This window comes from Ambystoma mexicanum, chromosome 3p, assembly GCF_040938575.1.
Source record: "Ambystoma mexicanum isolate Mex_15411 chromosome 3p, UKY_AmexF1_1, whole genome shotgun sequence".
Classification (NCBI taxonomy): domain Eukaryota; kingdom Metazoa; phylum Chordata; class Amphibia; order Caudata; family Ambystomatidae; genus Ambystoma; species Ambystoma mexicanum.
The window spans coordinates 1,117,758,147-1,117,781,494 of record NC_090925.1 but is presented as its reverse complement, the minus strand read 5'-3'; the positions used below and the strand labels follow the sequence as shown (position 1 = coordinate 1,117,781,494).

The 23,348-nt window shown below is 48.9% G+C and overlaps 1 protein-coding gene across 2 annotated transcripts in view; it reads right to left on the bottom strand.

Annotated features, from left to right (window-relative positions):
- The window catches only part of AFF4 (ALF transcription elongation factor 4), a 1,482,962-nt gene that overhangs the window by 961,372 nt on the left and 498,242 nt on the right, over window positions 1–23,348 (bottom strand). For both annotated transcript variants that reach the window (XM_069652488.1, XM_069652489.1), the window contains exon 7: window positions 8,638–8,724. In XM_069652488.1, coding sequence (XP_069508589.1) covers window positions 8,638–8,724 — 87 coding nt within the window. The remainder of the gene's footprint in view (window positions 1–8,637; window positions 8,725–23,348) is intronic.

Below are 23,348 nucleotides of genomic sequence, written 5' to 3'. Positions count from 1 at the left end.
AGCAGAGGAGAGAAGAGTCATTCAGGTAGCCAGGCCAGCCAATGCCAATTGGGCAAAAGTCAAGGAGAGCTGAAGCACTTCTTGCAGGTAAGTAAAAGTCTTGCAATGTTTTAGTAGTATTTGTAGAAAAAGTGGAATCAAAGTAGGGTCACAAGCTGGGAGGCTTGTGGGAGGTAGAAGATGCAAGCAACTCTACAAAGGCAACCAAGACAAGTCTAAACCGATTCTCGGCCTGACAGGGAATATTCATGAGCATGTGAATCCATGCTAGACCCCATGCTGGAAAAACATTGTTTCCCTTAGTCTAGTTACTACTTTTAGAAACGTATCACTTGTGATAACTTTTTATAATTTTAAAATGCATCTCACAATGGGGGAACACTTTTTGTTTTGGCCTAGACAGACTCGAAGGATTTTTGGCTACTCTCGGTGTGCTAAATGGACAAGCTGGTGGCAGCAGTGACTTACTACAATATCTTGGTGCATTTTTTAACCTTAGCACGTTTGACTACTAACTGTGGCTATTGGTCAAACATGGCCATGCCACAAGGTTTTTCACTTGTCCTTTGGCCATCATGTCTTTTAGCCTTCTTCCTGGCCTGTGAGGCCAGGAAAGTCCTTATATGGACTTTGTGCCTAGGAAAGCAGAGTCTTTTGGTGGGCTACTAGAGGGCTAAGTGTGTTTGCTGCCAGGAAGAGGGCTGGGACTGTCTGGCCCCAATCTACAAACTGGTTCCAGTGTGAGTAGTATGTATGAGTTTTGCCACCAGTGGCCCTGATTGAACCACTACTGGTGGGTGTGAGTGGGGGGCAGATCTGTCACTGACTAGTAGCAGCAACTGCTCTCATTGTTCGGACTGATTTTCAATACTCTGGCCTCGGGGACTGATGCATAGAAGGCCAACCTATATTGTGGCTGGGACAACTCAGAGCTGTAGCCAAACAAGTTCAAGGTAGCAGTGATGAGAGGTGTAGGCTAAGTCTCAAGATGTGGTGAGCTTGTAAAGGGTCCACAATAAGTACACACAATGGGAGTCACAAATTACACTTAAACATTATGTATAAAAAATTAAGTTCTTTATTTATGGCCAAGCAACACAATGAAAAATTACTAACAGGTAGAAGGATCACACAACACTAATAATACAATACATATATACAGTCACTAGAATAGGGCATAACACAGATCCAACCCCTGTAAAGGAAATGATATATTTATTTATGCACTACAGATCCAGAGAATTAGCATTAGCTTCAAAAGTCCTTCCCTAAATTGTCTGGGGCCTTATGCCCAAAGGTTCAGGAAAAGTTCTGACACAGTTTGTAACGATGTAAGAAATGAAGGTAGGGTCTCTGGGGTCCAGTGAATGATTCCAAGGGTTAGAGGACAAGTTATTCTAACTAGTGTCCCCAACTTTCAGAAGGCTTGCGCAAACAAGCAATGGCAAAGCAAGAGTATTGTAAAAGTTTTACAAAAGTTAGCAAAACTTTTAAAGAGAGTTTAGGGGCAGGTAAGAACCATTATAACTCACCCACTGTACTCCCATTCTTCACAGGACTTAGCAGGTGAATGGAAGAACATCTGAGGTAGCTTTTCCCGACGTCAGCCTCAGTCCTTGATTCGCAGGGGGTTCAGGTTCGTGCAGATCACTGGTCAGTGTCTTTGGCTGGTGCAAGGACTCTTTGGTGGCATAATGCAGAAAAACATGATGCAGGACCCCTCAGGACTGAAACTGACTCAGGTAAGCTGTTTTGGACAGCGGTCACCGCAGCATGGCGACGCAAAGGGACTCACTTGTCACGGTCAGACATGCCCTTAGGACCCTTTGATGGTAGGATTCCAAAATTCTGCCGAGGTATGTCTTCTAGGACAAGATGAGGATCCCCCAAGTCCCAGGCCTCAACATGGAACAGCAAAGTCGGCAGCACGATAGCCCAAACTCAGAGCTGATCCTCCGCAATGCAGTCCCAGGACACTTCCGAAGTCCCTTCTTCACAGGGTACCGAGCAGACGTCCGGAATGGATGTTCCCTCCACTCCACGGGTCGCAGCTCCCTGTCAGGACTGCTGGAGATCAACTGCCAGACAGGTCTCCTGAGGGACAGCAGCTGTCGGTCGCCAGGCCTCCTTCAGACGGGTCTCCAGTCTCTTCACGGGTCTCGCAGCTGGACAGGAGCTTCACGCTTCACTACACTGTAAAAAGTACAGGTCAGGATCAAAAATCAAAGCACAACATTTGAGGGTCCATTAAAATGAAAGGAAAGGTGCAGTAAAGATAAATCTTTCCTAACACATACCTGGATATTAGGATAGGAAGAGGACCCCTGCACCCACTCTGGAAAGATCCTGTAAGAAACTGAATGAGCCAAGACTCCTGTCCAGCTACAAGACTTGCAAGGAGACCGTTGACCCATCTGAAAAGGCTTGGCGAACAACATCTGCAGCTGCCCTGGTAGAGCCCTGTCCTGTGGAAGATCTCAAGCATTCCTGCAAAGGAGCTGTGACCCTTGGAGTGGAGGGAACATCCATTCTCGACATCAGCTCGGAGTCCTACGAAGAAGTGCCTTCGGAAGTGCCCCAGGATCGCCCTGTGGTTGATCCGCTCTGAATATGGGCTGGCTATCATGGTGCAGATGTCACCGTTTAGAGTTGAGGGCTGGAATTTGAGAGATCTTCAGCTTGTGCAACAAGACATACCTCTGAGAAATACTGTGGTCCTGGCATGAAGGGCACCCGAGATAGGAGAGTAAGTCTGACCATGGCAAGTGAAACCCTTTGGGTCGCCATGCATTGGTGCAGTCTTCCAAAACTGCTTACCTGCGTCTATTCCTGAGAGGGGCCCTACATGGAGTTCTGCTGCATTCTTCAACTGGGAGACCTTGCACCAGCATTAGACAACGACCGGAAAGCTGCTCAAACCTGCAACCCCCGAGGGCTGAGAGTGATGGCAGGAAAAGCGACCCTGCACCTTCAATCGAACTGCCAAGTCCTGTGAAGAAGCAGCATAAGGGGGGTGAGTTTTAGCAATATTTACCTGACCCCTATACTCCCTTTTAATAGTTTGGATAACTGTTAGAAACATTTGTCTTACTTGTTCACACTAGCACTCCAAAAGTTGAGAACATGTTTGTTTGCTAGTTTAACTCGATACCCTGACACTTGGAACTGTTCACTGGCCCCCAGAGAACCTACTTTAATTTTTTCCAGCTTCACAAAACTGTATGGAATTTGGCTGAACTTTTGGGCACAAAACCCCATACATATTAAGGATGAACTTCGGAAGTTAGGATTGAATCTCTGTAGACTCGTAGTGCTAATACTAATATGCAACTTCCTTTTCGGGGGTTTGATATGGATTTTGCCCTACTCCAGTAAGTATATATTTATCTAATTTTTAGTACTGAGTGATAATATTACCTGTTAGTAGTCATTTTTCACTGTGTGTTTTGGCCATAATTAAAGAAGTATTTATATACCTGTTTGTCGAAGTGTGTTCCTTGACTGCTTCACGGTGTGTGCTCATTGTGGACCCCTTACATGCTCACCACCTCTTGAGACTTAGCCTAGACGACTCGCTTTGCTACCTTGAACTGGTTTGGCTACAGCTCCCAGAGTTGTCCCCATCACAATATAGGTTGGGCTTCAATGCACCTGCCCACCAGGCCAGAGTATAGAAAAATCAGTCCCAACATCTTCTTTTCACTAAAGTCATTGTTTGTTACTAGTGTCACTCAGATTTCTAGCAATGGGTCCTCGTTGCATATTTGCTAGACAGCAGCACTGCCCGTGAGGTTAGGAATTCAACTATGCCTGCGATCCATTGTTCCCGCTATATGAATGAAATAAATACATAAAAATAAAAATGTGTCGCCGCAGTCTGGGGCAGAATGTCCAATGACAACCCAGTTTTTACAGTACACAGGCCAGGAAGTTATCAAATTGACTTGCTGTCACCCAGCCGACAGCTCCCACGAGGATCTCTCTAAGGCCATCATTAATGTCTATGCTAATGGAACCGTCTTGGTCCAAGGAACTCAGGCCAACCTTCACCTCTTTGATAGACGCTTCCCGCGCCTCATCAACTTCCTTTCCTCTCCTGCTGTCCCCCCTCCTCCATCATCGGCTACCTTGCCTCCACCCTCCCTCCCTGCCCACTCTCTCTTTCCCTCCTCACCTCCGCAGGGCGTCCCTCTGATCTGTACCCCTCCCCGGAGGTCCTTCAAAGATGGCACATTGCCACACTTAACTCTCGCTCTGCTGTCAAACATTCCTCTGATATCTGCCGCCTTCAAGAGGAACTGGACCTTGACGTGCTCGGTCTCACCGAGACATGGTTCACGGCCAGCTCGGTCACCAGCTTTGACACACTCTTACCTGACGGCTACAAGATCCTCTCCGTGGCCAGGCCCAACCGTGCTGGGGGGGTGTGGCCCTTATCTTGCCCGAGTGGATTCCTGCCACTGTCACTCCCACGCAGATCTACTCTTTTGAATGTCTTGTCTGCCGACTCTCTCTCTCTCTCCTAGCCATTCCCTTACCGTGGCTACTATCCATCGGCCACCTGGTCAAATCTCCTCCTTCCTCTCTGAGTGGGCGGACCGCTCCTCCTCACTCTTATCCTCAACAACTCAACTCCTCCTTCTTGGAGACTTCAACATCCACCTGGATACCTCCCGTTCCCCCTCTGGACTCTTTCGCGACCTCTGCAACTCTCTCTCACTCTCTATCCTCCCGTCTGGGCCGACCCATTCTGCAGGGCACACTCTTGATGCTCTGATCTCCTCTGACCTCCCCCTCTCTCCACTCCTCTCTCTTGGAGTGATCACTTTCTTCTATCCTCCCACCTCACCCTCCATACCCCCACAGGCAAAGCCACCCTCATCACTGCCATCTTCCTTCTTGGTCATCCGACCTATGAAGCGCTTGTCAGTTGATGCTTTTGCTTCCAACTTTCCTGCCCCCTCTTCTCCCTTTCGGCTGTCTCCCACCCCGACACAGCCCTCTTCACTCTGCTATATCTGCTACTCTTGATATCCTTGCCCCTGTCATGAGAATCCGCCTGAAGCCCAAAGCCAAATGTAACTCCTGGTATGACTCGGATCTCGTCACCCTTAAACGCAAGTGCAGGGTGGCAGAGAGGAAATGGCGTGCCTCATGTGCATCCTCTGACAAACTGGCCTGTCGCCTGCTCCAAAGGCAATACCGGCTCTCCGTTCTCTCCAAGAAGAGAGCCCTCATCCAAGCCCGCATCTCTGCAGCATCTAACAATTCGGCCAAACTCTTTAAAATCTGCAAGGAGCTGGCCAACCCTGCTGCAGTCTCTACCTCTCCTGTCCCCTCCCAGGCCCTCTGCACAGCACTGGCCTCTCACTTCATTTTAAAAACTCAGGACATCCTGTCCCCACTCTCCTCCCATCACCTCCCCCCCTCTATTCCCTGCTCTCCCTCTGGCCCTTCTGCAGCAACCCCTCCTCTCCCCTTCTCTGCCTTTCCCCTTTTTTCTGCTGACGAGGTTTCGAGACAAGTCCGATCTATGAAAGTCTTGTCAAAACAGGTCCACCCCTGTTCCTCCAAAACTATCAAGGACCACATCGACTCCTTGGCCCCTGCCCTTGCTGACTTCTGCAATCCCTCTTTCGCCGCTGGAGTCTTCCCATCCCCTCTCAAGCACTCCCCTGTGCACCCCCTTCTTAAGGGTTTATAGTCATAATGTCGAAAATAATAATGTCGACATCCTATACTTATAATGTAAAAAGTCATTTTTTCGAAAAAAAAATGTCGACTTTTTTTTTTTAGACATTATGACTATAAACCCTTAAAACTATCAACACCTCACCCAACACCCTCCTGCAACCCCCCCCCCACACCACCACCCTCCCACCCCTCATATGCAACACATTCTATTTATATATTTATTTATTCAATAAATAAATAACCAAAAAAAGGATCATTTACTATGGAGGGGGTCCCCCCCAACCCCCCCTCAACCAACACCCCCTGCCACCCCCCCCACACCCCACCAACCACCCTTTCACCCCTCATACTCAACACATACCAATTATATATTTATTTATTTAGTCGATAATTAAATAAATAAAAATAGTATCATTTACTATGGGGGGGTCCCCCTCCAACCCCCCCTCACCCAACACCCCCCTGCCACCCCCCCACACCCTCCCAACCACCCCTCATACTCAACACATCTTATATATATATATATTTATTTATACAATAAATTCAAAATTTCGAAAAATGTCGTCATTATTGTTTGTCGACATTATTTTTTTCGACATTTATTTTTCGAAATTTTGACTGTCGACATTTTGACTGTCGACATTATGACTGCACACCTCCTCCGACCCCTCCTGCTCAGCTAACTACCGCCCAAACTCTATCACTTCCTTCCTGGGCAAGCTCCTGGAGAAACTGGCCATTTCCCAGCTTAATCTCTGTGCTGAATCCGTTGTCAGTCTTCAGGACCATCAGTCTGGCTTCAGAGCTAACAGAAGCACGGAAACTGCTCTCCTGAACATCCGTGAGGACCTGCTCTCGAACCTTGATTCTAACATTCCTTGTGTTCTCATTTTGCTTGATCTCTCTTCTGCCTTTGATACTGTCAACCATACCATCCTGCTCATCCGTCTCCGTGATAACCTGGGTATCACTGGTCAGGCTCTGGCGTGGCCGACCTCTTTCCTCTCCAATCGACCCTCCCAGGTCCAACTGGGGTCTTTCCTTTCTGACATCTTTTTCTCTACCTGTGGTGTCCCCCAGGGTTCTAACCTCTCCCACTGGCTCTTCAACCAGTATCTGGCACTTCTCGCCCACCGCATCGCCGCTCTCTGCCCCTACTTTCAGTGCTATGCAGATGATACCCATCTCATTTTCAGACTACCCTCGGCCTCCTCTTCTCCTTCCCTCATCTCTGACTGTCTTTCTGCTATCCAGGACTGGTGTGCCGCCAAGGACCTCTGCCTTAATGCCAGTAAGACTGAGATTCTACTCATCGGCACACCCACTTCCTCCTTCCATGCAGCTCTCTGGCCGGCCTCTCTTGGCCCTCTTCATGCTCCTACCTGCAAGGCAAAAAACCTCGGGGTCATCTTCGACTCCACACTCTCCTTCTCTCCTCACATATCTGATGTCTCTAAGAAGTCACACTACCAGCTACACCTCCTCAGAGGTATCGTTCCGTTCCTCTCCTTCCCCCAGAAGCTCACTGTCTCTAGAGCCCTGGTTCTCTTGAAGCTGGACTCCTGTAACAGCCTCTATCTAAATCTGCCATCCTCTACTCTCCGCCCTTTGCAACTCATCCAGAACAGGACTGCAAGATTTGTCCTTGGCCTCAAGCCCAGGGACACTATCTCTCCAGGACTGAAATCACTACACTGGCTCCCAATGACTGCGAGGATCAAGTTCAAAACCCTCTGCATTGTCCACAAGGACTTCTGGGGCCTTGGGCCAAAATACCTTCAACTCTCTCTTCCTAAATATCTTCCTTCTCAAGCTCTTCGCTCATCCGCCTCCAACTCCCTCAGGGTCAGCCGCTTCTCCAAACAACGAGTTGGTGGCAGGTCTCTCTCCGCTGCAGGGGCCTCCCTTTGGAACAGCCTTCCTGCCTCCCTGAAACTTGAGAACCATCTCCGGTTCCGGAAGCACCTCAAAACCTTCCTCTTCGCCTCCGCTTTCTCTCCCCCTCTCCCCTGCTAAAGTTACTGAAACTACACTGAATCAGCAACTGGGCCACTCGCCGTTCTCGGTCCTTGGCCCAGCCACTCTCCCCTGCACTGCCTCCCTGGCACCCCCTGCACTACGGGACTGTGTCTGTATCCGACAGCCCCCCCCTTCCCAGCACTTACCTGCACTTACTCGCACTTCCACTAGTTGGCCCTTGTTATTTCCTGTATGCTATTGACCCTGTAATGCACTTTCCACTCTCCCTTTCCCCCTTGCACTTCTCCATTTCCCCTCTACCCTTGCACTTGCGCGATCTGAATGACACCTGGCCTAGTAGGATCGTAGTCCGTCTCCCTTTGTTTCCCCCCCCCTTGCCTCGTCGTGCCTTGAAACACTTGTGTATAGGTGCGTTACAAATATTATATCATATAATGAAATGGCAATGCATCCAGGTTTGTAGCTCGCCCCAAAATTCCCAGAAGCTTAAATATGCTTTTTGTCAATAGTGGCCAAACAAACACAGCTATATCACCTCAAGATACTGCAGTTTGCTTAACATTCGGTCTAAATAAAATTCAGATTGCCAAATTTCAACTGCAAAATAAATCACACATTTTTCAGTATGCCGAACACACAGACGAGTTTCAAGTACTAGTATACCACTAGACTCAAAATCCATAAATAGGATAGGGAAAGGTCACCTTCGATTGCTACAAACCACACTCCAATGAGTGGTGACGTTCTGTGCCCATTTGACAAAAATAAATTAAATTCTGAAATGGCTAGTAGAAATAATCAGGTTAGGCTGTGGTGCCAGATCTTAGCATCCTGGCTGATTTGTGTACACATTACAGTCTGTTTCCCCAAAGGATAATCTTGTGTCTTCTGTTTTAAGTTCATTTAAGAAGAAAACATTGAAGTTGCAAAGTAGATAGTAATAATGGTGGGCATTTTACTGACCTTCATGGGAAAAGGAAATTTGGATGGTTCGGTCTTGCAGGGTGTGTGAATAGCAGTCAGAGGAGGTGGCCAAGAATGTGTCATTTCCTATGAAACAAATACATACATTAACATTTTACATTAAACAACATTTACATTTTATTAGAGAACCTGTCGATATTTCACACAATACAAGCAATTTGGACAGTTTATTTCTGAACACGCAAATCACATTTAAACACAGGATTCACATCAAATATTACCTTTCCTGCAAATCCGGTTCTCTTAGCCTTTATTTCTTCCATCACAACTTGTTGGCAGACCTGATCCTACATCAGGACAGGCTGGAAAACCATTCTTTACATTACAAACGAATACCACTTACTCCAAAACTGATCCTCTCAGTCCCCCCAACACTACCAAACCACTGGCAACCCTCTATGCACGATCCCCTTAAACTCCCCATTATATATGGTTGTTAATGGCACAATTTTCAGTTGCACACGTTTTTATGCTATGCAAAGATTTGAGAGGAAGATGCATGAGGAAACAGTGGAGCAGCAGGAATTACTTATAAGGAATGCTACAGCCACAAATCCCTGCACTACTGAAAAAAAATCACCATTTTCATACCACTCTGGCCTTAGCTAGTTAGAACATAGCAGAGGTCTGAAACTCCTGACCATAAGGAACACTCATCCTGGAGGCGGTGTCCAGTGATAATGCAGTAAAAAGCTTCGGGTGTACACCATATTTCCACCTCAAAGTCTTTACAAGCTGCACACGACTTAAAATAAATTACATTTGCCCGTGGATGTGGAATAGTTTAGTCTCAGTAGAACTGTATGCATTACTGAAGCATCAGCACTACAAAATGCAATCCACCCGCAATAGCTCTACCTAAGGGAAATTCCACTATTGATACAGTTTATTCTATCTAATAAACATCGAGTTTTATTGGTTCATACAATACCCGATCACTTTCTTCAGCTGAAATATTTGGCCTGAGCTAAAACAAAAGTGCCGTTCCAAATTCAGGTGGTCATCTGACCAAACCTAAGAAGCATATAAAGGGCTCTGAACACTTAAAAGGATTGAACATGTGTAAGGTTATTTACAGGAGAAAGCAAGCCTACAACCCACTCTCAAAGAAAATAATACAATTCGTAAAATTAGTCTTTAAAGAAAGCATCTGTCTAAAACCCAATTAAAATCCTGCTGCAGGGGTTGGGGTATTTTTGGGGTTATGACAGGAAATATGAATATCCTAAATTGCCAAAGAAAAATACTTCGATGCAGTGGCAAGTAGAAGTTTGCAGCAGTAAACTAATGCCATTATTAGACAAACAGGACAGGACAATAATGTGTACATTTAAATCATTGATGTTATGATCCCATCACCAATAATAGAATCACTTCCACTTAATTGTGTATGGTTTCATAGTAAATCTTGATAGGACTGCACACAACCTCCATGGTCAGACCAGAAATAACCTAATGATTAAAAACCAGCTATGTAAGCTAAGCTCTGTCATGATGTGTAAAAGTATCAAACATATGCCAGATCTGACATGTTTTCTAACGCTTATTTAGTTTCTTACAAGCGCAAACCAAATAAATTCCCCCACAGTCAGGATGACTCACCAGGAAGTGATCAGTACCTAGGGTCAATGTCTTAAAAAGGTCCAAAGCAAAAGTATGAATTTCTCTTTCAGGCTGGATCTTGGTCACTCTGGGCAGTTTCACACAAAAGAACAGATGTGGGTTTAGGTCTGGGTCGTTCAAAACAAATATATAGAATTTCTTTTTTGGTGGCCATTGCTCAGTTACAGTCTCTATTATTCAAAGTCCCCTTGGAGGACTACACCTCTTCTCTAGTCACTTTCCCCTTTAATTGCCTCCCAACTGTTCACTGTTACTATATAAAATGCTATCTAAAATGCTAGCTTCTACACACCATCCTCCTCAGCTCTTCTCCAGAGTTTGTGTACTCTCCCCACAGCCTCGCTCTCCCAGTGTGCCTCTCGCTCTCTTCCTAGCCTGCCCTTGGCTAACTATCCTTTTACAGCCCACCAGGGTCAGGCTTTCTTCTCACCCCCTCCCCTCTCCGACCCCAACACTGTCTCACTTGTAGGTTCTTTCTCACACACCGCCAGGTCTCTGTCTCCCGCTCTGCACCACACACATCACTATCTCCTGGGTCCATCAGTCCCTTGCTGCACCTCTTTGGGTCTGCCCCTGTCCCCTTCTTCAGCCCCCCTGGGGCTCTCCCTGATCATACTTTTTTACCTCTCTCCAGCCTCCTACCTCTCCTCAGCCCCCCGAGGATCTACCTCCCATCCTCGCATCTCTCACCAGCCCCCCCAGGGTCTCAACCCCTCCTTTCTCCAGCCCCCCATGGCCACACTCCCCTCTCTCCAGCCCCCCTGGGTCACCCTCCCCTCTCTCCAGCCCCCTGGGTCACCCCACCCTCTCCTCTCCTCTCCTCTCCTCTCTGCAGCCCCCTGCGTCACCCTCCCCTCTCCTCTCCTCTCCTCTCTCCTGCCCCGTGGGTCACCCTCCCTTCTCCTCTCTCCAGCCCACCGGGTCACCCCTCCCCTCTCCTCTCCTCTCTCCAGCCCACCGGGTCACCCTCTCCTCCTCTCTCCAGTCAACCGGGTCACCCTCCCCTCCTCTCCTCTCCTCTCTCCAGCCCACCGGGTCACCCTCCCCACCTCCTCCTCTACAGCCCCACGGGACTCTGCCCCCTCCCCTCCAGGCCCCTGGGACTCCGCCCCCATCGTCTCTCCAGGCCCCTGGGACTCCGCCCCCATCATCTCTCCAGGCCCCTGGGACTCTCCCCCCCCCCATCGTCTCTCCAGGCCCCTGTGACTCCGCCCCCCCTCATCTCTCCAGCCCACTGCGACTCCGCCCCCCCTCATCTCTCCAGCCCACTGCGACTCCGCCCCCCCATCTCTCCAGCCCACTGCACGTCTGTCCACTCCTCTCTCCAGCCCCCCTGGCTCTCCCTCCCCTCTCTACAGCCCCCTCGGTCTCCCTCCCCTCTTCTCTCCAACCCTGTGGGACTCCCTCCCCTCTGCCCAGCCTCCTAGGTCTTACTCCCACACCTCTGTCCAGCCACCTGGGCTTTCTGTTCACCCCAGCCCTCTAGGTCCATCCTTCTCTCAAGTTCCCCGGGGTCGTTCTATCTACAATCCAGTGCTTGAGTTTGTCCACAGCCGTATTGATGTGGGTCTCTCCCTCCATGCATCCCCAGCCCCCTGGGTCTCACTTCAGGCCACCCATCCGCTTTCCAAGCTACTATTCTCCTCTAAGCCTACTGGTTCTCCGCTTCAGCATCCCGTTTGCATCTCCTGCTTTTTTGTTATCCGCCCATCTGTCTCCAAATGAGTGCCTTCTCCAAACTACCACTGCCTTTTGCCAAAGCTCATTTTTACAGGGCACTGGCCCAGTTGTACTGCCTTTCTCCGTGTTACATTGCATTTCTAAAATCTGGTCTGGCGATTTCTAGTTACAGTGAACAGGGGAAATCCAGGAGTTTAGCCAAACGCAATCAAGTTAAGCATGGAGAGTGGTCAAGGCAAAGTCTCAGGAGAAGTGAGTGGGATCAGGGGTCCACAATGAGTCAGCACAGTGAAATACACAATGATTATACTTAAGACAGGCAAGTACAAAAATGCTCTATTTATTGTAGGCCCCAAAACACACAATAAAAATTAATCAAATAAGTAATGTTATCGCACAAGACGCGTGAGGGATCTTGGGTACAGTGGACGTCACGCTAGGGATAGTATTACTGGCACGCCCTGTGTCGACGCCCATTTTCGAGTTTCGAAAAACAAACTAATACTCTGCAGCTTCCACTAGATGTCGGCCTATGCACAGCATGTAATCTAAGCAGATTCCACAAGCCTCAGAAAAAACATATATACAGTCATAGTTAGTTAATGCAGTGCATACAGTTCACCACTTACTTTGGAAGTAAAGGTAAGTAGTTAGGCAATTGTATTAACACCACAGGCATAAGGTCCAATCCTAAAATGAATGGGGCCTTGTGCCCAAAAGTTTCCAAAGTGCCTTTAAAGTTCCGACAAAGTTAGGAAATGTTCCTGTGGGTTTGAAGATTGTTCCAGAAGTTTTTTAAAGGGATTTACAGGTGAGTAAATTACTTTTCCTAGCTTTTAGAGCAGCTTTTTCAACCAATGTTTTAAAAAGCAATTTAATAAAATAATAAATGCAAGTTCTTCACAAACTTTATAATGAAGGAGATAGGGGCACCGGTAAGTATTGCACCTACTCTCTGCCCTTACTGCGATTTTTTGCAAAGAACTTACCAGGTCGAATAGGGGAGTGAGCGGGGGGGGGGCGGAGGGGGCGGTTGGGCGTGTCGCTGCAGGTTGGTTTTCCAACCGTTGAATCCAGTAGAAGATGCCCAAGAGCTGCAGGCGCAAGCAAGTTTCCGGTGGTGTCCAGGAGTTGAGTGCAACCCTTTCCAGTGAATAGATGCAGCAGGCACCGATGCAGGACTCTTCAGGACTGTCTACCAAATGGGGGATGCCTCTTCCCAACAGTCACTGCACACAGGCGATAGCAGGCGTCTCAGTCGTCGCAAACAAAGGAAGCTTTCCAGAACAGGACTCGTCAATGCTGAGACGCTGAAACTTTGCAGAATGAGACTTGTAGTACTACCCGGAGACCATCGAAGGTCCAGGCCAAAACATGGAACAGCAACGCTTCTAGCACAGTAGCCCAAAACGGAGCCTGTCAGTTTACATGGTGGTCCAGGGACACTTTGAAGGATCGTGGTGTCCCACCAGTCCAAAGACTCGAAGCACCAGAAAGTGTCTTCTGACATCAGGTAGTCCAGGAGGGCTACAGCAGCCAGGCCTCTTCAAGATTCGTCCTCTGGTCTTCCTTCGCCTGCAAAGATACACCGGATAGTTGGCTCCTCCTCTGATCTCCTGGAATGGTTGCAGTACTCTTATCCCAAATTCAGGCGCATGAATAAACTCTACCCTAATTAGCAAGGCTCTGCACCACTCATGCACACCAGCAGTGGTCCAATCACGGACCACTGTGGGGCTGACTCATGCATGCGCACAACACATACTGGCAGCAGTATCTGGATGGAGACCAGACAGTCCCAGCCCACTTCATGAGCCCATACACACATGGTATGCACTAGCCAGCCAAAAGAGGAGCTTTGCCACGGAAATGCAAAACCATAAAAGGAAATTCCTGGCCAGAGTATGCTGGAAGGCGGCCAAAGAATGAAAAGGCCAAATAACAAGAGAAACATCTTACGGCAAGGCTCTCTTAGGACACTAGCCACAGTTAGTAGCCAAACGAGGTAAACACGAATGAGCAAACAAAAAATATAGCAAAAATTGTAAATATTTAACTGCTGCCACCAGCCTGTCTTTATGCACATTTAAAATGTAGCCAAAACTCCCTTTCGTGCAAGTCTGCGGTAACACTGAAGTATCCCCATTGCTCTACATTGAAAGATGCTTTGTTCAATATGAAAACATTACACAATCATAAGTAAAAAGAAAAGGGAAACAGTTTCCCAGTACTAACAGTCTGACGTATTAGTCGATAACAAAAGGGCAAAAGGCTTTGAAGTCACTTCTTTGAAAAAAGTGCACATCGCCATTTTCGATTTAATTCCCACAACACCACATGGAGAGCAGAGTATGAAAATCCTGCCGGTTCCACAGGACCACCCTCTCCCCTCTTGGTCTAACATGCAAGCCGATACCAGAAATCTTTCTCTGATGTGTTCCAGTATGTGCCCATAAGTAACTTCCCTCAAATATTGCATATTCATCACCAGCACCTATTCCCGCCTTGCATGTTATTTCCCCGTGGCTAGGGGGATGGGTGGTTCCCAGTGCCTAACATTAAGCAGTATTCCCTCATAACAGTCTCCCTTAAAGGGACAGCAGGCTTAGGCGCTTCTATGTGACAATACCCTGCGCATCCTGTTTGTGGTACAGTATGGAACGCAAGGGGATTTTTCAGCAATGTATCAGCATTAGATGACTTGTGGCAGCACTCTTGTGCCCCCTTCCAATCCCACTACTCACAAGTAAGGTCAGAGGACTTCATCACAGCTCACAAGTTACACAACAGTGTGAGGGCAAGAAGATCGGTTAAGGAAGTAATCTCCAGCTCAGGAAAAGAAGATGTGTCCTCAAATGAAGTTTTTGAGGAACGCGCTGTTCACCAAGAGCAGATGAACAAGTTACTTACCCCTGGTAACGTTCTTTCGACTAGACGTTCCTCCCATCCATGCCTCATCTTATGATATCTCGATTCATGCGTCAGCTGCTGCAGAATTTATTTCGCTGTTGAGGGCACTGTGCGTCGTCTCAATGTCCCTCGACAGCCTCTGTCCCCTATCGAGGTGGATGTCATCGACAGTATAAATAGCACGCACTGTGCCCGTTACTCCAGTTCCCAGTTTTGTCACCTTCTTCATACACAATAACAGCCATTTGTGAGCTCACAGAGACCAGGCGTTCAAGAAATGAAAGGTGTAATGCACAGATATTCTACTGAGGGATAGGATGTTAAGGGCAATGAAGAATACTTCCAATCGAAAGAACGTTACCATGGGAAAATAACTTGTTCTTCAAATGGATTGAGTCTTCCTACGTATTCCTCATCTTATGATAGCCTCTCAAAACGGTATGGAATTGGATGAGGGAGTATGAATTTTCAAGGTCTCATGAAAGCTGTGAAGTACAGTTTTTCCAAATCCTGCCTCCTGCCCTGACGCAGTTTATACAATAATATTTAGTAAAAGTGTATACAGATGACTAAGTGGTTGCCACACAGAGGTCCTAAATCGGCATCCCTCTTTGTAAGGCAGATGAAGAAGCTGATGGGAGCATCTTAACCAGTTTACCTTTAACATTCCATAATACATCAAATTATCCAACAGGATAAGGTTTGTTCAGTAACTGCGAGACCTAGTTTGTGCCCGGTATAACCCACAAAGACAAGAAATAAAAATGCTCAAAAGCTCTTTTGGGGTAGAGTCTCTGAAGAATCTCTTCCTCCTTCTCGGGGTGAGACGGTGGGTAAAATGTTGACAGTACAATCTTTCGGGATATAAGGAAATCCAAAAACTACCTTTCGCAGAAACATAGGTCGAACTCTTAATGCCAACTTTTCTTTGTAGAAAACTGTAAATGGCTTACATGACAAGGCCTGCAAGTCGCTGACCCTATGTGCAGAAGTTATAGCCGTTAAGAAGATAGTCTTCAAAGTCAGCAATCTCAATGGGCAAGAATGAAGTGGCTCAAACGGAGCACACAAGAGAACATTTAGGACTAGATTCAAATCCCATATGGGAACCACAAAAGGGGTTGGAAGGAATACATTTTGTATTTGTATTAATTAAATCTTATATAATGCTTTATGCCAAAGCACTTTACATGAAACAGGAATACATAAGAAGCAAAGTACAATTCATGAGTCCAGTAACCAACAATTTGCCAGGATCCTTAGAATAAAACATGAGTGGGATTAAGCAATTGAGGGAAATGGTAGAGAACAGTCAGCAGGGAGATGGCAGTAGGTGGGATTTAAGGAGGTGCACAAAGAAGAATATGAGGTGATGAGCAGATAGGAAGAGAATTCTAGTAGAGTGGGGCAAGGAGTTGGAAGGAGCGGAAGCAGGAAGGGGCGCATAGTGCAGGTGGGACAGTGAGTAGGAAATGGTCGGCAGAACGACGTGGGCGAGAGGGGGAATAGAATGAGGAGGGAGGAAAGGAAGGGAGTGGTGATATCATGACTAGATTTGAAGACGAGACAGAGGAAGTGAATTTGAGTTGAGAGTGAAAGGAGAGCCAGCCAAGTGTGTGGAGAGTGAGGAGGAGATGGATCATGAGGAGAGAGGAGACAGAACGGATGGCGGAGTAGTAGAGGAATTTTAGAGGGGCTAGGTGTGAGGTGGGGAGGCCATAGAGGAGAACCAAAAGTCAGAGACGGAAAAAGATTAGGGAGAATATTATGAGCTTAGTGGCAATAAAAGCTAAGGAAAGATCGGATTTGGCTAATGTTATAAAGATGGAAGCAGCAGGCACAGGAGGTGAGAGAGATATGGTGGTTAAAGGAGTACATTTGTGAGCCCTTATAAGAAATTAATTACAAGTGGCATCTTAAAGTAAGAAGTGTGCTTAAAAATAGAAAGCGCTGCCAAGTATCCCTTGACAGTGCCAACCTGGAGCCCCAGATTAGCCATATGTAGTAGAAAAGCTAACACTGTAGGTGTGTTGCACAGAAAACTATCCACATTCTTCCCTCTGCGCCAGCTGCAGAACTTGTTCCAACGGCAGCGATACAGAGACTTTGTTGCTGGCCTTAAGGCCGAAAGCAAAATCTCCATCACGTCTTCCGGGAGGTCCCAATCCTTACATCCCAACTTCTCAGAAACCACGCGTGAAGGTTGAGTGTCTTGAACCCAACCGTCCTCTTGCAAGAGAAGGTCCTCCATTTGTAGACAACGAATTGGAGGGCAGATGGACATGTCCAGAAAGTCCAGGTACCAAGTCCTCCTGGCCCAATCCGGAGCAATTAGGATCATGGATTTACCAAACTTTCTCATCCTCTTTATCACATGAGGAATGACGGGGACTGGAGGAAGCTCGCACAGGAGTGAAAACTCCCAGTACACTACAAACAAGTCTCCTAGAGCTCCTCTCGGGGGAAATTCCCTGGAGCAGAACAGCTCGAACTTCCGATTGACACTGGACGCTAACAGATCTACTTGAGGGGTTTTCTTGAAGGCCTTCCTCTGCTAGCTCCACTAGCATGAGACTGCTCTGCTTGCTCAGAGTCCTGCTGTGTTCTCCTCTCTGGCTAGGTGAACTTCCGATAAGGAGATTCCTTCTTGAATTGCCCAGAACCAGAGCTGCATTGTCTCTCTGCACAGACGTAGTAACGCAATGCCTCCTTTCTTGTTGACGTAGTACATGGCCCCTGTGTTGTCTGTCATTATCGGGACATTCTTCACCCATACAGCGGGCAGAAAAACCTTCAGCACTAGCCTGATTTCTCTCCGCTCCAACAGACTGATGTGTAGTTTGGACTCCGATGGAGACCAACCACCGCTGACCATCAGATCGTTGGCATGGGCTCCCCAACCCATGAGGGAGGCGTCCGTAACTTCAGTGATCTCGGGCATGGCTGCTTAATAGGTTCCTCCTTCAGAATATTGTCCTTGCGGGCCCATCGCTGGAGATCCTGTGTGACCCTGCTCAGACCCTGAAGCAGATCTGACATTTTGCCTGAAAACTGAGACCAGTGGGACCCGAGGGCCCACTGGAAGGATCTCATTCTCAGGCGAGCCTCTGGCATCAGGAAAATGCAGTATTCCATTAGGTCGAGCAAACCTCAAAAAGTCAAAGGCCGGAAGGCGCTGGGCATTCTGGAATTTGGTGACCATCTGCTGAATGTGTTGAGCCCTCACCTCGGGTGGCGATGCTTTCCCAGATGACGCATCCAGGACCGCTGCAATGTACTGGAGCTTTTGGGAAGGTATTACGTGGGACTTCTTGAAATTGAGGGCGAAGTCCAGTCTGTGGAGAGTGTGGCAGTTGATGCAGAGATGTTCCAGGACCTGTTCAGGAGAACAGGCCCTGATCAGCCAATCGTCCGGGTAGGGGTAGACTTGAATCCACCCTCTCCTGAGACTCAGTGCCATCACTGCCATCAACTTGGTGAAAACCCTTGGGCGGAGATCAGCCCGAATGGCAGAACTCAAAATAGATAATGAGAACCACCAACGGCTAACCTCAGGTACTTTGTGCTTGTGATGGATAAGCACATGAAATTAAGTGTTATTCACTAACGTACTCCGAGTGCATAGTCCCCTTTCCTCCATCTTGCATGGGAGTCCCTTGTAAGGGATGGGAACGGAACCTCCTTTTCCACCAGAAAAAGGCAATTCCCCTTTAAATTTCTGAGGGCGTGGCCTTGGGAGCAGAGGCTACCTTAACCCCGCCCACCGGCGCCATACCTGTTCCGTTATGACGCGTCTGCAGTATTAAGGTCTAACAACCTCACTAGTCTTATTATAGGGGGATGGGTGGTGGGGCATATGGAGGAAAGGGGACTATGGACTAGGAGTACGTTAATTTCTCCTGTGAGTAACAATTACTCCTACGTCCCAACCCCTTTCCTCCATCCTGTATGAGCGATTACAACTGCCAACGCCCTGGGGAGGTGAGCCTGACCTCTTAAGCAAATAGATTGCATAGCACCGCTTGGCCAAATGCTGCATCAGCCTTGGCACTGGTCCAGGCAGTAGTGCTTGCAAAAAGCCAAAAGGCGTGGGTCACGTGCCTCCTGGATCGCTGCTGTCATCCAACAAGCTATGGATGCGACTTGAAGGCCTGCAGCCCAGTACTAGAGCCTCCAAAAGTTACAAATGGTGCATCTGTCTTACGTATGCCCTTGGTTCTGGCTAGATAGAATTTCAACTCCCTTCTGACATCTAGGCAGTGGAGCGTTTTCTCAGCATCTTCCTTTGGGTCCAGAAAGAATATGGGAAGCACAATCTCCTCGTTGATATGGAAGGATGAAACTACCGTCGGAAGAAATTTGGGGTGTGTGAGGAGTACTACCATGTCCTTGTGAAACCTAGTGTATGGCCCTGAGGCAATTAACGCCTGGATCTCGCTCTGCGAGCTGAAATAAGGCTGACTAGAAGGGCTGTCTTCAGTGTGACAAACTGAATGTCTGCGTTGACATGGGCTCAAACGGCTTATGCACTGTAGCGCTTAGGACTACATTTGGGTTCTAGACTGGATGAGGACGCCTGACCGAAGGGAACAGCCTGCTCAGGCCTGTGAGGTGCCTTTTTACTACAGGATTGGCTGAAGAGAGGAAGAAGGAGTCTGAGTTCCTATGCGTGCCAATAGCAGCCAGGTACGTTCTACAGGCATCAACCTGGACGCCCGACCTGGAGAGAAAATGACAAAACTTGGTCGAGGGTGCATGTCAGTGGGTTCACACCGTGTTCCTTAGCCCAAAAGCAGAATCTTGTCCATTTGCTTCTGTACTGCTTGCATGTAGCCTGGCTCCTGGCATTTCGGATGATCTCCAGATTGTCGGAAGACAGCTGAAGGTGCTGTAAGGTAAGCTGCTCAGGAACCAGGCCGCTAGGGATAGTCTCTCTGTAGAGGGGTGCAGCATCGCGCCTCCTTGCTACTCTAGTAGGGGGCCCTTCTCGATGAGGAGTAGAATCTCCAGTTGAAGTGACATCTGCTGTAGGTCCAAAAACCAGGGCCACGCTGGCCAGAGAGGAGCCACAAGGATGATGGAACTCCTGATCTTGCTCACTACCTTAAGCACAAATGGTGTGGGTAGAAATGCATAAGCCCACATTCCATCCCAGGGTATGTGGAGTGCGTCTCCTAGTGAGTTGTGTCCCCTTCCGCCCCAGGACATGAACTGCTGCCATGTCCAATTGTGAGCTGTTGAAAAGAGGTCTGTTGGGACCCCCCCCCCCCCCCCCAACTGCTGAACACCTCCTGTACAAAGTTCCTGTTCAGCTGCCCTTCGTAATTGTCGGCAGCCAGGTGGCTGACCCTGTCCACTTCCAGATTGGACTCCCCAGGAAGGTGGACCGCTGACAGCCACACTTGCTGGCTGATAGCCCATTCCCAGATGTGCAGGGTCAACGTGCACAGTTACTGGGATCTGGTGCCCCCATTTATTGATGTAAAACATGGAAGTCATATTGGTCTGTCTCGATGCACACCAACCTGCCCTTGATAGTCGGTTGAAAGCACCCGAGTGCCAACTGTATAGCCATAAGCTCCAGCCAGTTGATGCGATTCTGCCGGTCGGTCAGAGTCCACAGACCGTGCACCAAGAACGCTCCCAGGGTGGTTCCCAAGCTGTGGAGCGAGGAATCTGTGGTAATGGTGTACAATGTTAGGGGGCGGACGGAATGGTCTGCCCACTAGGAGATTCTTCTCCTGCTGCCACCAGCCGAGGTCGTAGTCCAGGTGTTGTGGAATGGAGATAAGTGGCCCCCTGATGGCCCGATTCCTGATCCCAGGAATTTGCGAAATGCGTGCCTCCTAATACGGAGCCTGGGGAATGGATTGCCAGGAAACATGCTGCCAACACTCCCAGAAGGTGTTGATACCACCAGACCGTGGTGATCGATCTGCTGCGGAAATGGGCGACTGCTGATTGGATCGCTGTCAGCTTATCCCACGTGGGGAACACACTCTGCTGCTGTGTGTCCCAGAACAGGCCCAGAAACACCAGCGCCTGAGTAGGGGTTAGCTGTGATTTCTGGCAGTTGTTGGAAAACCCCAGTTCGAATGGGGTAGACACGAGTCTGTCTGCCGAGTACCGGACCTGTTCCGGAGAGGAACCTCTGACTAGCCAGTCGTCAAAGTATGGGTATACATGCAAACCCACTGATCTGAGGAAAGCCGCCACTGCATTCATGAGCCTCGTGAAGACTCTCTGAGCTGAATTTAGCCCGAAGGGCAAAACTCTGAACTAGAAATGCAGACCTATGACCCAGAACCTCAGGAAGGCCCGGTGAGGCTGCACAATGGGAACGTGGAGATAGGCGTCCTTCAGGTCCAGGGAACACGTCCAGTCTCCCCCACACAATGTCTCGGCAATAAGCGCTAGCATCACCATCTTGAATTATTGCAAGATTAGGGGAAGATAGATCCAATACAACTGGCAGGCCCACCTGGTTTTTCTGGATAGCGAAGATGCAGGGGTACAAGCCCGGCCACTTCTGGGAGGGGGAGACCTGCCCGACCGCTTCGCTGTCGACAAGGGAGCGAATCTCTGCTAAGAGAGATGGTGTGGCGATCTGTGGCAGTGCAAGGGAAATGGGGGGACGGGGAGGAACAGGTAGCAAGTAGCCCCAGGACACTACTGAGAGGACCCAGGCATCCGCAAACTCTGCCCACCAAGATTGACTGTGCAGGGCCAACCTGCCCCGGAATGGAGTGCTTCTTCTGGTCTGAGACTGCTGCGGAGGAGAGGGTCTGATAGAACCCTTTATGAGCAGTTTTTTGGTGCTGACTTGGTGTCAACTTGGGAGATCTGTCCGGTTGCCTGGCTTTGCGATCTTGGAACCCTCGGAAGCCGCCAAATGAGCGCCCCTTGTCTGAGCGAGACTGACTGGGTGAAGGGTTTAGTGGCAGAATGTGTATATGGCTGGAGACTTTGATGTCTTGGAGCTAGTCTATTTATCGAGCTCCTCATCAGTTGAGGCGTGGAAGAGATCTCCCCCCGCCCCCCTGATATTCCCTCAAATGGAAGATCGAGGATTCTTTCCTGGACGTCTTGGTTGAACCTAGTGGCCTTCAACCAGGTAGTGCGCCTAATGTATGCTGCCAGACAGATCGCACTATTTGCCATGTTGATGTGGTCCACCTATGACTCCATGTCTTAAGGCTACGATTTTTGCCTCTGCCAGACCTGCCTTAAAGGAGCTTTGCTTGTCTTTTGTGATATCGGGCAGGAAGTCTGCGATCTCCCTCCACAGACATTGGTTAGCCGCAGCTAGGATGACATCTGCATTAGCCTGCCTGAGATGTAGGCCTACATTGGAATAAACCTTCTTGCCATAAGAGTCAAGGGTCTTTTCCTCCTTGAGTAGAGCTGTAGTGGCGGTAGCGGTACTGGAAGAGTAAGCCTGGGGTTTGGCGTACATAGATGTTACAGCAATTACTGACGACTGGGACTGCGGGTGTGTTGAAAGTAGAATGCTGTCCCCCTCAGTTTGCCTGAACCTGGCATCGAGTTTCTTGTTGACAGGTTGTGTGGAGTGAGGCTTAAGCCAGCCCTTCTTGGCCAACAATTCCACATCATTTTGTAAAGTGGGATGTCGGACCGGGCTTCGGCCTTGATGCTCATGGAGCTCCTGTTGTGGCTGGGGGATACCCAGGTATTCTGACAGGCCTGCAATCCTGTCATGAAAAGTTTTTGCTGAAGGGGGCGTATCCTGCTCCTCCTCGTATAAGTCCTGCTGATCAACTGTCCCTTGCGGGGTGTTGGGTTGGTGTCAGTGGGTCTCAGGGTTTCCTCCATGGTGGTGACGTGGGACCGTACCGGAGTTGCTTGAGCGTCTGCAGTGCCCTGCTGCGGCAGTGCAGCCTACAGGGGAGGCAGGCGGTGGGTTGTGCCGGGGCGGCAGGAGGCAGCATGTCTTTAATAATGCCCCTGAGGATTGTGCTCATCTGAGGGGAGTGCATAAATATCATGAACTTGTCAAAATACCTGTCCTACCAGGCTGGCGAGAGCTGTCTGGCGCTGGAGGCGAGAGTGAATAAGCTAGTTGCCTGCCTAGCCCCTGCCCGTAGATGGGATTATTGTATCCAAACCCTGGGATGGTAGAATAACATGTGGACCAGGTGACGGGTGTCAGTGGTGCCCAGTCTTTCCTAGGAGTACTTCTCCTTTGTTGTTTGATGGGCTGACGGGCTTCTGTGCCCCATTGTAAGAGTGGCAGCCATCTTGTCTCTAGCCGGCATCTGATCGGCACCTTGCGCACGTGTACCTGCAGCTTTGCGAGTTGGCGGGCACAGCCTGCATGCTCGAGGGCACCGGTTCTGCCTGGCACTGCACCTTGGGTGTAAATCCGGTAGGCGGTTCGCCCTCGGCCTCCCTACCGTTAGTGCTGGCTCTGCGTGAAGGCGCTGCCTCAGGTAAGGACCTGGCATCAGGGTGATGCC